The following is a 16,662-nucleotide window of genomic DNA, read 5'->3' as shown; positions in this document are numbered from 1 at the left end:
CATTTGTTCTTTTTCCTGATGTAGTCTTTCTCAGAGAGGTTAACGAGGTAAATCATTGGTTTGGATGTCAAAAACAAGTATTTGTTCAACACTTCAATCTGTGACAAAGACAGACAACGCAAGTACTGAGAATCCAAACTTTCCAAAGTAGCTTTTGAGGACAGCACAGACAGAGATAAGTGAAGCCAAATCAAATTAGGGTCTGGTGTAAAAGCACGGTGGGGAGCAACTATAAAGCCTCTAAATCAGGATCAGCACGGCCAGATGTCATTAGCTTGTACAAAAGTAATGTCAAAATACATCCAACAAAAGACTGTGCATAATATTAAGTTGTGATTTGCACAAAAGACGTTTTGCTAAAATAGAAAAAAATGAGGGAAAAACTGCAGTTGGACTTATAACCAGGATAAACCACATTAATAAATTTGACTGTAACATCAAAGGCTTACCTCCTTGTCGTTCCAATCGTGACAGTAGCGGACGTGTTTCTTTTCATCCAGTACCCAGCTCTTGATTTTCAACATAACGTCCTGTTTGGGGTTAAAAGAGAATGAACAAGAAGCCATTAAAGGAGATGAAAAAGAATATAAACCCAGCAGGGTATGGGGTAATTATTTCCTAAATGCATGGCATCCTGATGCCAAAATGAACAATGGCTGTGCTCACATTCAAGCAGGAGTGGCCTGGCTTTGACAGGGATAGCATGCACAAGACCCCCTTCCCTCCTCTAAATCATGACAAAATGCCTTCTGGGGTGTCTCGCTTAGAGTCACAGTTTTGAACATCAATATTCCATCGGGACTGCTTAATGAAAAGGATAGAGAGGAGACAAAATTGGAAAGAGCAGGGAACTAATTGGAAGTTGGTTAGTTAGGTGTAAATTATTGGTCCTTCCTCAGGCACTTCGGAGAATGTAGTCTGAATATGCACTAGTGAGGTACAGAGCTAATTATTCACTGTTTCTTCTGGAGAAAATATTGAGCATTTCCAGCTATGTATGCCACATTCATTACTGAGGTACTTGTGGGTTGAGACCACAGGCAAGACTAGGTCTTGACAGGATCTGGAAGCGGAAAAGGGTGGGAAAATGGGAGGGAGGTAGTTATAAAATTTGTAATAAAGAAATTGAGCCTATTATTGTTGATCCAGCCCCACAGAAATTAGCGGAACACATTCTTTTTGTTCCTGTCAACTTGACCTCCCCCGTCATATAAAAACTCCCCCACCCCCTGAAACACTCCCCCTACCTCCTTTTCCCTCCCCAAACCCTTGCAGCACTTCACAATCATACTCCCTTTTGAAAGAACTGAGGAAAAAATCCTGCCAGAGCCTCAATTACACAATGGCAGAAAAAGCTCCACACACTGACCCCCAGCCAGCTGCATTCACTCTCTGCACATCTCTCTCCACAGGAATTCTAAAGGCCTTTTAGTCAGGCAGCCAGAGTGCAGCCAGCGGGAGAGAGCGCAGGAAGAGCTGCATACACTCCGCCCGCGCCGGCCCAAGTCTTCACAGAGAGATTAATCATCTGTGAAATGGAAACAGCAAACGGCCAGTGACACAGGCTGAACCCGCTCCAGGTTTCCCTCATCAGCTCGCAGCCGCCGTGCAGCGCTCCTCTAACAGGCAGGTGTTAATAAAAGGCATATAGGTCCCACAGGGGTCAAACACATACGCCTGCCACCATGAAGCGCCGCTGGTGGGCTGGCTTCTTATTATTGTTTTGTAAGGATAGGGATTTTGAGGATTCATACGGACAAAAGCAATGAAACATTGTTCTTGTAAACACAGCACCAGCAGAACGGCTTTAAATCTTTATAACAATGCATACATATGAGCCCTGCTCTGCCTGCATGCACATAAATTTAGCTTAAACTAACAATGAAATATGAAGTGACTTTTTTATCCTGACAACAAGTTTTAACCATAATATACTACTTTACAATAAATTCTAAATTTCTGGATTTTGGTTGTATTTTTCTTACAAAATCCCATTTTCTTAAATTCATAACGCATAACAGCAAATCTACAGCGGTGAGCTCATGCGGCAGCAGCAAGTGTATGAAAACTCCAACTAATAAAACCTCCATGTTTTTTTTTTTTCATCAGTTTTACCCCCTACCGTGCAGATAAAACTACATTCCTCTCCCTAAATGATCCTTTGTTGTTTACAATTTTAATCATCCCCTCATGTTATCTTTGTCTTGCCCAACATCCTGTTTCAGCAGGAAGGACATTAAAAAAGAAGCAAGATGCCCTCAAAACGCTTCATGTTTCATTTGTGTCACAAACCGCAAACGTTCAACTTTATTCTTCTAGGAGTGCATGCGCTATATTTTATAATTATATACTACTATATAAAGTTGTTCTCCTCCACAGTATATGGTATGGTATAGTGTTTTTATATCTTGCATAGTCGTAACAAGGTGCAGTAAATTTCCTAAACTGCCTGGATTTTTCTGCAAGAAACTACTTCACTCCAAGACTTCATGAGAACAAACAGAAACAAAAATGCAATTTAATTAAGCTGATTTTTTTAATCTTCTTTTTTTTCATACAGCTAATCACTTGTTGGTTTAGTAATTTTGATGTCCACTGACAGAACATATGAAAATGTGAGAAAGTGTGTTTCAATCAGATTTTGTATTTTGAAGACACATCTCAAAGTAAACTACATCCACTAAATGAGCTGTGTAAGTGAGAACGGTGCGTCATCCTGAGTCATATTAGATCTAAAAATGTGATAATAAATAGCTGCTTAAATAGTCAAATAAGTTTCCCTCTCATTTTAATTTAATTAATATGATTCTTTAAATATACTACAAACTGGATAAAAGCAGTCCTTGCTCATAAAATTTTGGGCCACATACAGACTTGTAGAGATTAAAGGCAACTGCATATTGACAATGGAAATTTAACCTTATTTCAAATTACTGAATAAAGAAGAAATTCTAAATAGTTACATCAGAATTTCCCTTTTATTTAATATAATCCAGTACATTTATAAAAGAAAATACAAGCACTATTGTTTCTTTTAAACTGTATGCTTACAGACGTAGGCTTGATGCATATGTTCTGCATATAGATGCTGACATAAACATGTGTATATGTGACAACTCACAGCTGAGAGCATCAAACGCCAGGCTCAGCCTGTGAGACAATCACACAATCCCTCCCATCTAAAAGTGTGGTGCAGCCTTTGATAAGCACCATTCTTTGCCATCTAAAGAGGTCTTCTATAGATTTCACTTGCCGACGTGTGCACAACCTTTGACAAGTAATGTAGATCATTTTTATTCATTGCCTAAAATTGTTAGCAATTATGTGCGTAAACGGCCACCTGCCTAGCCTGAATGGCTCCTGTCTGTGGGGCTACAGGGGTGTTGGGAAGTGCTGTTGGCAGTAAAGGGGGGAGGAAAGGGGGGGTTGCTCAGGCACAGGGCTTCTGCAGCAGGTGAAATAGCCCCTCTCGTTAGTGTAATGAGTGGTCAGAGCCTCAGTGTGTCGGGGCCTGAAATTGGGCATGCCGCTCCAAGTGAAAGGCCAGATCCCCTCGTGTGCTGGCCCATCCTGTCCTACTCCGATGATGGAAGGGCATCATGAGACATTTACAACCAAATCATTGCTCAAGTTGGCCGTTCAGCCTCATTACCTTAACAATATGCCCAGCTGAATGTGTATGCATCCACATACATTTTGATCTGACATTCAGTGTTTTTTTTTCTGATCTTACCCTGCATTTTGCCCTGCACCTTGCTGCATACAACCAAGGAATCCTCTGTCAAAGAATATCCTAAACATTTACGGTATTCATAGCGGGGTATAGGCATATGTGTCACCCACTGTATGGCCTTACACAATTTCCCGAGCTGCTGTAGGTGTATAAGCAGGAGCGAGAGCTCTGCCATGATTTGAGTATTACTTTAGATGTAAAGAGCTGTGTGGAAACACTTTCATTAGCCCAGTGCTGTGACCCGGGGTCGGCAGCTGAATAAGTAACTCTCTATTAATGATTTCTACAGCAGAAAACCCCTGACCCCTGATCACTTTCAATCTCAGAAAGGGAGAAAATGGGGCAGGGGGAGGGGTGAGACCTATTGGAGGGAGATTAAAAAAAACATACTTTTTTTTTTCTTCTTGGCCATGTGTGTGGGAGGGTTATTATTTGTGCCTTGCTGTGAGGGGGAGCAAAGGGCCTGCTGGGACATTGACTCACGTATTCTGGTTTGAGTTTCTTGTCACCGCCTCTAATGGCCGTCTTCTCCAGCTTGTCAATAATAGGGCCGATCATCTCCTCATCCTTCAGCCTCAGCTCCTCATGGATGATCTCCATATCCCTCACGGGGTCCACTGTCCCCTCAACATGGATGATATCCTCATCGTCAAATGCACCTGCGGCGATGGGACACAAACACAGAGAGAGAGAGAGAGAGAGAGTGCATCAGTATAGAATTTTTTTTTCAACAACAACAACAGCGCATTATACAAACACATACAGTACAAGCAACAGAATCGGTGGAACAGAATCAATGACATTGACTTTTTTGAGATCGAATGTGAAACAGTGATTAGATTTAGCCCCTAAAAAATCATTAAATTTTTTTTAGAGAATGTGGGAAAAATATACATCCACATGAAAAAGCACAGTGGGAGTCACAGGAAAGTCACAACAAAAGCAATAACATGTTCTGGAATATATTTCATCTTTCTTTTCAGTGTCAGAACTGTAAGAAACCAGCTTACAGTGTCAAAGTAAGTTCCACCAAAAATGGGCTTTAAGTGCAACAAAACAGGCTTGTCTGTCAATCTGCTTAAAGTGGAGAGTGTTTGCTCATGTATTCTTATACTTCTCTGTCTAAAAACCATTAGCCATCCATCAACAATAAGTTAAAAAAAAAAAACACAAGAAATGAACAAAACTGGATATGATTTAACAGAAAAGAGTCAACATTCATAAACAAAAGAGGACAGTCTTCCCCTGATCATTTGTGTCTTATCCGTGGCTGTGCTGGTGATTAGGTAATGAGGCTCTGAAGCAGACCATTTAGCCAGCAGCGGCTCTCAGGGCTCCTTCTGATTCTCCAGCAGAGCTCACGGGTGAGGGAGGGGTGAGGGAGGGGGGACATGTGTGTACATCTGTCACATAAGAGTGATGGCCCTTAACATTACCAGTGGCAAATGTGGTCGACTGCTCCCCAGAATGTGACTCCAATATGTTTTTAGCCAGTTTACAACCCATAAGATTTGCGTACAATTTTATTTTTACAGTAATAATACTTACTAACATACATACTCAAAACACTGTATGGTTGGATTTAAACTACAGCAACACACCTCACATTTAACATGATTTACAAATTTTCATAAATCAATCAACAATAGTGACTCATGAAGTTTCACACTGTGTGGCATAATGGGAATGCCATCTCATTCAACAAGGGAAGTGCGTGTCAGGTGAATGATGACTTAGCTTCAAGTATTGCTGTGTTGAGCGATGTTATGTTTGGAATGTGCATGGTGGAGTCACTAAATATTATTAACCATCCATATGATAATCTTGTCGACACCTGAATGTGTGAAGGACTGTTGGCAGGTGAGGCCCTGCGAGGTAATAACATCAGCAGAGTGATCTGCGCTACTCATCACCTAACTGTCACACCATCTCTCAACAAGTTCAAATGGTGATACATGCTAGAAATATTGATGATTCATAGCTGTGTGTAGTTGTCATGATGGCTAACAGCATACCTGAGATTCAGATAAGAAGCTGCATCCTGTACAAAGAAATCAGATCAGTAGAAAGACAAATGAAAAAAAAGCAGTAAAGTTGTATCCTTCCACTCCACTGATTAGATGATTTTTAGCCACACCAGTGCCATGGCTCTAGGAATGGTTGGTCGGTCCATCACTTTAGTCCAAACTACAATTTCTCAACAACTATTGCATGGATTTCCATTCATTTTTGTCCAGACATTCATGATCCTCAGAGGATGAATTTGAATGCTTTTGGTGCGCCACAGTGAGGTTGAGATTCATGGTTTTGAGAGAAATGGCATGAAAATTGGTACGTTCCCCAAAGGATTTGTACTAACTAGCATGCCAACCATAGACTGTATATAAAGATGAACATAGCGAGGTGTGATATCACTTATTGGTTTTCATTGGAACCGGTCTGAAGCCCAGAGTTGCAGTTTATATGGTTGACATCAAGGTACTTATGCTTGATGCTATCATGCTAAACTAAAATGGTGTGCATGTTGAACATTAGTTGCTAAATATCAGCATATATATCAGCAAATACATATCAGCAATATTAGCATTGTCATTGTAAGCATGTTAGCATGCAGACATTAGCGTTTAGCTTAAAGCAACGCTGTTCCAAAGTAAGCCTCAGGGAGCCGCTAGCATATTTGCAGACTCAGTCTTGTTCACAAATATGAACCAGAGCCTCTCAGACCAGAGTGTTTTTACATTGTAATAATAAAATATAAGGGAATTTGTGAAATTGTAAACAGAACCAAAATAATTCCTCCCATTTTTTCCCACATCCACAAAATCTTGTTCTTGTACTGGGTTAAGGAGAGACAAGTACCTGATTTTCCATGAAATTAAACTACAAGGCTTTTACAATCTAGCATCACTCATCAGTCACATCTAAATATCACCGCTCAACAACAAAATGATAGACACCCCAAATCCTACACCAGTGGCCCTATTACTCATGTGAGTCAACAGAAGCTGTAGACTTTTGTGCAAGCTGTCATCCTGTGCGTTGTCCTCATGGTGAAATGAACTTATCCAATTACTCTTTGCCTAATCAGGCTGTTTTGGTTCCTCTCCTCTTGCAGAGGTACTCCACAGTATAAACAGTTCACTTACGCCACACAGAAAGGGGCTAATCAGTGGAATTATTGTTTTGCTGCTCCAATTTACCAGCTCCCTGTTCAGCACTGATTGGAATGAAAATTTGCTATTGTGTCTGCATGAACTCAGAAAATATAATGCAATGTAATCATTTTGTTAGCTGCAAGAATATACATACATTATAAACAATTATGATGTACAGTTTTGACTAATCTCACTGTATTTCAAATAGAAAATGCAGTTTGTTGTTCAATGTAGCATGTATTAATTAGGAGCAAATAGGTTTAAAAATGGTTCACATGGTTAATAAACCACTCATGATTGATATAAATCATTGTTAATGAAAGCATTAGAAAGTAATATATACTAACTAATATAGTATATATCAAATTGTTCAAAATGTTATAAACAGCTAAAGGAAGCACAAACATTTTATAGCACATTTTTTACTTTAGTAATTAACAGTATAACTATTGTTATACATCCCTAATAAAAAAGCTGATAAATCAAAAATTCAAAGCTTTCAAAGAGCAGGAGCAGCTGATCACTCACTATTTAGACATCAGCTGACACTCTCCTCTGACTACCACATATTCCAAAGTAATTTGCTTTAATTAATTTCGCCTAATTTAACATTCACATCTACTTTACCGCCGTCCTATTCAAGGCTTAGAGCAGGAGAACAAATGCGTGAGGTGAAAGAGAGAAGAGAAATCTGAGGGGGCAATCTCCACAATTAGTCCTTTAACAACTGGGTCTGGGAAGGGCTCCGTGAAGACAGCTCTTATGAGGCTGCGGCGCCACACAAAGCCACATGCAAGACAGTAAAAACACACGGAAAAAGAAGAGGTTAGAAAGGCCCAGTTTCAGGAATCAGGTCTGTCTGACAATTTAAATTTACTGCTTTATTTTCAATGCTGTATGTTTTGAAGACACTATTAACAGGTGCTCCTTTATTGACAGAACAAAAGGATTAGTCTCTGGAGGGTGAGTGGTGCTCAATGGCCCGATTAGGGATCAGGCTAAGCTCTGCAAAATTATAGACTTACAGCAGCACTGCAAGCTGGTGTTGCCTGAGAAGATATAACTCCATGAACCAACACTGGGAAATGAAAAGTGCAAAATGAAAACAAATACATTTAAAGTATTTTGTTCATGTTTTTACTTTAACTTCATCATGCAAAATTTCACTGCAACACATTTAAGAACAAAATAACAAACTTAAGTTTTAAAAGAAGTCTCCTATTTTCCGTTTGTACAAGTTTAACACCTAAAAACACAGAGCGAGCTCGAGCTGGCTTACATCATTACTTTTCTGTAAGGTAGACAGACAAGGCAGTCATCTGAGTCAAGTAAAGATCAATACTGATTGAGCTGCTTCCTCTGATGTTGCTACCTGGGAGGATATGTGGTCAACATAATTCAGTTAAATTACAGTATTCATTGACTTCTAACTTCCTGTGCATGTTTTCACATGCAAGATGGGTAAGAGCACATCTAAAGAACTTGCATTCCTTGAGCTGCTTTTAAAATGTTCATGCAAACTCAGTGCCGCAATTCTCCTGGTATTCAGAGCATTAAAAGCTATTTTATGAGTCTGTCAGGGAAAGCACATTATGGATGTCTTCCCAGCATAAAAACACTGGCAATGCACACAAGAGTATTTATGTTCATTCAGGAAATATCTTCTTGACATTCATTTTAGGATACATGAAATTGACAGCAATTTGTAGTGTGCTACTACTGTAACAGAGTTTGTGGCATATTCAGCCTTGTTTCTTTGCGTATTTCAATTATGGCAAATGCATTGGCTGCTAAAAAGCAGTTTGACACCAGAAAATGGCATGTTTGAGCCCTTCAGGAGATACACTCATGTTTTCTACATGATCCCATCTTTCAAAATAGATCACAGTGAAATCACAGTGCTCGATAGTATGAATATCAGTACCTCACAAGGTGTCTTCAATTCCTATGTAATCTACTGTCAGTTGCAATGTCTCATACCAAACTGAGTATTACAGGTGTATCTTGTCCCCCCCCCCCCCCACACACACCCCTCCCAACCCCCTCCACACACACACACAAATCCAGCATCATGCAAGGGAAAGCCGTTCAGACAAGCCTGATGTGTAGTGCAGTTGAAAAGTGAATGTACAGGGGAGGCTCCAGTTTTCAATGAACTCTGACAGAAAACAACGGTGTTAATTCCCTTATCATTAGCTTAACCTCTGACTCTCCATTTTTGTTAAACCACAGAGCAGGAGAGGGCCTTGATTGAAAGGAACTGCCATATGCACACCGCTGTTGTCCCACATCATTCAGAGAACAAACCTTTTTAGATCCTTAACTACTATAGTGCTGCTGATTGCACAGGCACCAGCAATTTCCTAACCAACCACCACCTGAACAATGATGTGTTCAGCTTTCAGGCCCTCCAGCCTTTCAAAGGTGAATCATTTCACAGTTTGGAACGAGATCTCCATAGCAACTCCTCTTTGAAGGGTTTAGAATCACCATCCAATAATTCTATGATCATCGGGCCTTTCCATTCCCAGTGGTTCTTTTCACAGCGGACAGGCAAGGGGGGGCACGAGGGAGGAAGCAGGAAGATTCTACAGTCTATTTCAGGCAATTCATCTTGCAGCCCCATTAGAATTCAAAATATTGCGACCTTCAATCACCGAGCATGTTATCTGGAGCTGTGGTGATCTCCAGTCAAGATGGGTAGACATTTTGCTCTAATCATCCACGATGAGTGGAGGCTGACAAAAACTCTTCATTCTCGCTGAAGCAAAATGCTCATTTAAATGCTGTGACAGCAGCCCGAAAACACACAAAGGGAGGATGATCCCACCACAGCTAAATAAGATTTAGAATTGCAGTATTGGTTAAAACAACAACTAACATAAAAAAGAACCACATACAACACAGGGCAGTGTATTTTTCTGACTGATGTATAAAACAAAATTACAAGGAAAGACAGACGAGAAAGTCAGTTGCTACAACCCGGCGGGGACTGTCATACAACAAGTGTATTTTTGTCCAAGGATGGTGAGGGAAGAGGGTCGCTTGCTCCTCATAAACCTCTTAATTTTGCTACAATAGAGTGGATCATGGCTGAACATTAAAAAAAAAAACTGATGAAGAAGACAAAGAAACAATATGATCAAAACTGATGCTCACATGCTTCAGTAGAAAAAATAAAAACAAGTTATTTAGACTAATTTAGCTGCACTTTAACACAGATCACACAAGTATACATTCATGTAAATTCATCATAGAATAAAAAATAAGTGATGAGATTTGTCCAAGCACTAATAGCTCTGCATTTGTTTCCTCTTTAATAATGTTGTTTCAATTTCATCAAATGTATTTGATTGACAAAAATGACAGTTATTGGCACGCTGGTACCTCAGCAAGAAATAATGTTTCATACAGGCCTCAGAGGGCTTTTTAAGTCCATTGCTTTGCATTAAAATAAAATTATATTTTATATAGCAAATACTGATTTTACCAGAATTACTGTTCAAAGATGCCTCATAATGGATGAGGGATTAATATGAGAAAATTTGTTCCAACTATAATAAAAGTATTTTGTATGTACTGGACTTGTGAAAAACAAAGTATTTCACTACCATCACTGAAAAAAGGTTGCTTCTCTACTTTTGAGGAGATGCTACTTGATCTCATAGACGTCCATAAAGTGAGCTAAGCTAAGCTCATCTCAATGTTCAAAATACCTTAAAGGGCTTAATCTGTTAATAGTTCTGTTAGTATGTAAGATTTAGTGGGATCTAGTGCTGAGGCTGCAGGTTGCAACCAACTGAATACTCCTCCCCCAGGAGAACCTGCGGTGGCTGCGAAACTTGTGAAAAACACGAAAGGCCCTCTCTAGAGCCAGTGTTTGGTTTGTCTGTTCTGGGCTACTGTAGAAACATGGCGGTGCAACATGGCGGCCTCCGAAGACAGGGACCTGCTCCCTATGTAGATATAAAGGGCTCACTCTAAGGTAACGAAAACACAATGATTCTTATTTTCAGGTGATTATACACTAATTAAAAACATTCTTATGAATATTTTATTCCATTTCTGCCAAGTCCACTCTGCTAGATGCCACTAAATTCTAATTCTTTAATATTCAACATAGTATCATGGCAGTTTGTAAAATAGTCCATTTTTAAAGGACTTTAATCTATAGATTTGTGTACGTGGACACCAATTTTCCATTTTTTCATGACACTAAGCACGACTGTCAAACTAATGTATTTCAATTGGAGTATCTTTCGTACCTGCACCACATTTTTTTTTTTTTTTTTTTCTGTCAGTCAGGACTCGGGAGCACACAAGCTGTATTGTTTAATCAGCAGTAATCAGCAGGAGAACATCATTTGTCTCTGCTTTCCAAAACTGTTACACATCACTGTTAAAAAATAATTATGTTTTATGATGTGACAACACTGTGGTTAAGGTCTGGTTAGGTTTAGGCACAGGAACCCCTTGGTTAGGGTTAGGGAAAAGTATAGTTTAAAATGATGACTTGAAATGTCGTGTGGGTTAAAGTTACTACTTCCTTAAATTTAGGCAACCTTCATCATCATGGCAACCCTAAACACCATGACAATTATAGTTACCCGACTCGTGGTTGGAAACATGACACTTGGGAGGTGAACAGCAGTCTCTTGCAGCAGGGTTCACTGGTCCACTTTTTTACAAGTTAGGATCTAACCAGCCACCCAACCCACCAACTCTGAAATCTGTCACCTTATATAGATGTCATCTGAACTGCGTCTGTCACTCAAATGTGGTGCAGGCATGAAAGATACTTCCAAATGAAATACATTAGTTTGAGAGTCATGCTGAGTGTCATGAAAAACATGGAAAATTCATGTCCATATACACAAATCTATAGATTAAATTTCATGACTATTTCACAAACTGCCGTGACACTGGGTTGTAATATTCAATAGTTTTCTTATGGACAACAAATCCCATAAGAAGAAGACCAAATCCAACAATGAATTGATCCTTCTAACAAGAATTGTCTGTGTATCCAAAACCTGATATAATTCATTCCTCTGTGCCATAGAGCTCCACCGTTGTCCAAAAACAATTACAGGTAGCTGGGTAAACATGACATGTTTCTTCATTACGATAAACACATCTACTGCAGTTTGTGAGTCAGCCTCTATATCCTGCCGCTATAAATACTCATTAGTGCACCAAATGTGTATCAATACGCTGCTGTAAATAGACCCAAATAAAGGCACTATTTACTCCTGTTTTAGAAACATTTGCTAAAAACTACAGTGTTCAGCTGTTTAAGGACGTTACTCTGACTTTTTAAAGAAGAAACTAAATATTTGTGACCTGTTTTTAAAGATTTACGTCTTCAGTAGGAATGTATCGGCTTGGGGCTGAGTGTCCCAGGCAAGGTAGGGAAATCAGAAAGTACTAAGAGGCGGACTAACACATTGATTGTTTTAGTCTTTTCATGGGATTTGTTGACAGTAAAAATGATATAGAACAATGTCAGCCTTTTTGAGCTGTAAAAAAAGAAAAAAAAGATACTATTTAATAGCTACTATTGGTTGTTTGAATTAATACTTCAGCACAACAACAGATTCAGCAACTGAACATGCCGACAAATTCACTCATTGCCGGATCTGTTTAGATAGTTACACACATGGAAGTCACTGGGCTGCGTTAGTTATTTTGGATGTTTGTCAGTATGAGAATTTGCGAGCTGGTGAGTGATTCTTTCTTGGAGAGCAGCCATTACTGGCGTCAGTGGTGAGGCAGGATGGCCATAAATCATCTCTGTCTGAATAGTCAATCCAGTTTGTTCTTAACGCCTGTAGCTAGACAATCAGTTTGATTTGTTCACTGCAAGCGATTAGTGGAGTGTGGGCTGATGTCTGAATGATGCAACAACCAAACACAAATACAATGTCCTACCAGATTCAGCAATTTGATAGCCAACTAATTCAATCATTCATGCTTTATCATCAGATTTGGATATTCATCGAGACACAATTATTGGTGTCTAATGTTTCTGACTGACATTTTTGATCATATTAGCCCCACCACCAAAAACTGAAGTAAACAATTAAAACCTGCTAAAACCCCTACAGTGTTTGACAGGTGTTTTCATACACAAACCAACACTAGATAGCAATTAAATCTAAGTTGGTAACATTTTAGATTACAGTTAACAAACATATAACAAACATATGCTTGTTTACATCAATAATATTTGTATACAGGAGTAAAACATCATTTCAATTATGATAAATTGAAAAACTCCACCAATAAGTCAAACTCTTGCATGTGAATAAAATGACATGTTCAAGAAATACTAATTGGACTTTCAATACATTAACAGATAGATCTAAAAAATTAAGCAATATTACTTCACACCACATCCATGACTTTTGAGAACAATATTGATAACTACATTACACATTCATGAATACTGATTTAACTTTCACATGGTGCTCATGTAGTTTTGTGTCTGATACAGCTTCAGAACAGCCTCTGTTGTTTTATAAAGGTGTTTTTATTAAGGTGTTTTCCTGGTTTAAAAAAATACAAACCAAAAGGTGTCCATCTGAACTAAAATATTAACTCATTGGGTATTGGTCTGTCAGATGTTGTACAAGCTGCTGTTACCACAAATCCTGGGTTATATTCATGGTTTGTGAATATTCATACTTGACATGTACACATGTAATATGCTCATTCATTTTCATGCCAAGATGATACCTGAGAAGATTGATACCTCTCTTCTATTTGTATGGTGAATATAAAGCTACTGTGAGAAGCAGTTTAGCTTAGCTTAGTATAAATGCTGGAGGCAGGGGGAAAGTGCTAGCTCTTTCCAAAGATAACAAAATCAACCTATAAGAATATCCAAAGCTCACTAATAAACATGTTATAGCTTGTTTGTTTGATCCATAGAAAAGCTGAAGTGTGAAAATAATAAGTTGTGGTTTTACAGGGAGTTAGGTAGGGACTATTTCTTGGCCAGGAGCAGTGACTCTGGAATTTTGTCATTACTGTGAGGTACAATCAGAGTCTTCAGGCTAGCTGGTCCCCCCTGTTTCTTTATGCTTTAGTCTTTAGTCTTTATGCTAAGCTAAGCTAACTGGCTGCTCATTCTAGCTTTATATATAATGGAATGGTATTAATCTTGTCATCTAACACTCTGCAAGAAAGCACTATCCCTTAATATAAGGATGTCAATAGCTTAAGTACTCACCAGAAAACAATAAGGTAAAAAAATAAAAAAGGTACTATTGTAAGGTCCAGTATTATGTAGAAGACTGGATGCTGCTATCCCAGAGCCCAAGGTGATGTCTTCAAATATCTTGTTTTGTCCAACCAACAGTCCAAAACTCAAAGACATTCAGTTTATTACAATATAAAACAAGGAAAGACAAGCAAATCCTCACATTTAGGAAGCTGGAACCACCAAATATTTGGCATTTTTGCTTGAAAAATACCTTAAAAAATTAACTGACTTTCAAATGAATTGTCGTTAATTTAGCTAATCAAGTCAATCAACTAATCAGTTTAGTGGACTAAAATATTTCTGCCTTTAAAAACTGCTCCATAGCCAAGATCTCATGTAATTCGTCAACATTATTTCCCTAAAAACTGTTACCATTACTTTATAAAATGGAAAGATATTCTTGTGTTTACTTCAGGCAGTAGAAGAGGACAGTGGGAAACCTTAACTTAACCAGGAATTCAGGTGCTGAAAGCATAAATATCACAGTACGAGAAGAGTCTGTGCCAAAAATAACAGCTACTTTCTGCCCTCAACCACAGCCAGTCCCTTAAGATTAAATGTGAGTATCTCAAGGCTAGATTCTTACGGAGTGTCGTGTGACCGTAGACAAGTCTTCATTAGAAGTGAACTAGAGGTTTCCTGCGGTGACGGGGGGGACACTGTGTGAGAATTCAAACATCTAATTGCTGGAAACCAAACATTTGGGAATAAGGCCAGGTGAGCTGGCAGAGTTGCTAGCGGGGAACAGAAGAGTAGATGAAGTAGAACATGTCTATGTCTTGTCTCAGCCAGTGAGGATCCAGCAGCGTTCCAGTCACTGCAGAAGCACTGGGAACACTTAGCCTGCAAACCATTTTGTTACGAGACCAGGGAACACCAGGCATTCAACAGAATCAGCTTTCAGGATGTCATCACGCGCCTTAATAGTTTTTGGAAGGTTTTGTTGAAAGTAAATCCACTGTTTACACAGGCTTTTCAAAGCCATTAGAGGTTGAAATATATTCATAACGTGCACACTACTGGAGGGATTTTGACATCAAGAGGAAAATCTAGTCAGACCACTCCCTGGAAAAAAGTTAAAGCTTGTCAAAAGATGTCAGTATTAGACGCTGTGCCGTAACCTATTCCATCATCATGCTTCTGAAAAGATTGTTCGTTATTTCTCAAGTTTCCCAACGCAACCCACAAAGGACTGTAACCCGAGAAAGGGAATTAAAGACCATAACATGATTAGCTCAATGATTTCATAGACAGAATTGGCAGAAACTTAGGGCTGATCTCTTCAGTTTGAGAACACTTCCGACTTAACTTCCTGTGTTTGCGATCGTTTTGCGATCGCAAACACACGCAAACATCTTCCTGTAGTACAAACCCTTCTGCTAATTCACAGACAAAAAAAACATACCGATCCAGACATGAACGAATGTGATCCCTCACAACCATATAATCAAGCTATATAAAAGCAGTGGCTTCAAAACTGCAGTCTGCCAGAAACCAGATAGATATAATTACAAAACTAAACCAGCTATGTTTAATGGTTAACTTGTGAAACATACCAGATTGTTTCCAAGGACTTTGCGAGAGTGAAAACAATGGCATACCAAAGCAGAGAGATGTAAACACACACAAGAAGAAGCTTTCGATCATTTGATTTCCGATTGTTGTGGATGAGTGTCTTCTTTGTGTGAATAGAAACAAAAGAGTTGGTTTTGGGTGACAATCTGTCTTATACATTTGGTCCATAACAAAATAACTGTGTGTGTTTTTAACCCTGTACATAATAATGAATAATGTATATACAAATACACATAAAACAGAAAAAATAATGATAACAATGTATATAACACATCATATCAATTTGTGCCTCAAAACTCAAAGGAAAACAGATTGATTCTAATAAATCTAAAAAAAAAACCCTTACAAGAATAAGGCTGGTGACGTCATTTATGTTACTTACTGTCAACAAATTCTAGTCAGACCTTCATTCTCATGGTTAAAACTATAATCACTTGGTTTCGGTTTGGGAACAACCTCTGCTGTAGTTAGATGACAGCAGTGTTGACCAACATGCAGCGGTCTCCTGTGTTTATGTCCAAAGTTTTGTTTTCCCAACCATCCACACCAACCTCCTCCATCTGTGGCTTTATAATAATGTCACACTATTTCCTCCTTTAGACAAGAATCATCATTTCTACGGCTGTTAGAGGGCTTTTTCACTTGAGCGTAAACATGTTATAGTTGTTTTTGGTCATTTGCTGACTGATGCTCTCCTTTTTCTTGGGAGGTCAGTCTCCCTGGGTGACATGTCCTTCATTATGATGAACATGGGCACTGTAGTTTATTTTGAGTACAAACACCATCCTGCTGCTGTAAATACTTACTAAAGCACCAAATGTGTATTAATCTGTGACTGAAAATAGTCCAGAAACAAATTTACTGTTTATTTTTGTTTGAATAATGTTTTCTAAAAGCTACAGCACCAGTTGCTCATTGTTTTTAAAAATGAC

General features: G+C 38.8%; 1 protein-coding gene across 1 annotated transcript in view; it reads right to left on the bottom strand.

Moving 5' to 3' along the window:
- The window catches only part of LOC122991962 (obg-like ATPase 1), a 46,206-nt gene that overhangs the window by 20,759 nt on the left and 8,785 nt on the right, over window positions 1-16,662 (bottom strand). Inside the window, exons 5-7 of the mRNA XM_044365446.1 lie at window positions 4,217-4,392; window positions 450-530; window positions 1-98 (exon numbers count right to left, since the gene is read on the bottom strand). Coding sequence (XP_044221381.1) covers window positions 1-98; window positions 450-530; window positions 4,217-4,392 — 355 coding nt within the window. The remainder of the gene's footprint in view (window positions 99-449; window positions 531-4,216; window positions 4,393-16,662) is intronic.

This window comes from Thunnus albacares, chromosome 11 (assembly GCF_914725855.1).
Source record: "Thunnus albacares chromosome 11, fThuAlb1.1, whole genome shotgun sequence".
Taxonomy (NCBI): domain Eukaryota; kingdom Metazoa; phylum Chordata; class Actinopteri; order Scombriformes; family Scombridae; genus Thunnus; species Thunnus albacares.
This window is presented reverse-complemented; position numbering and strand designations above follow the sequence as displayed.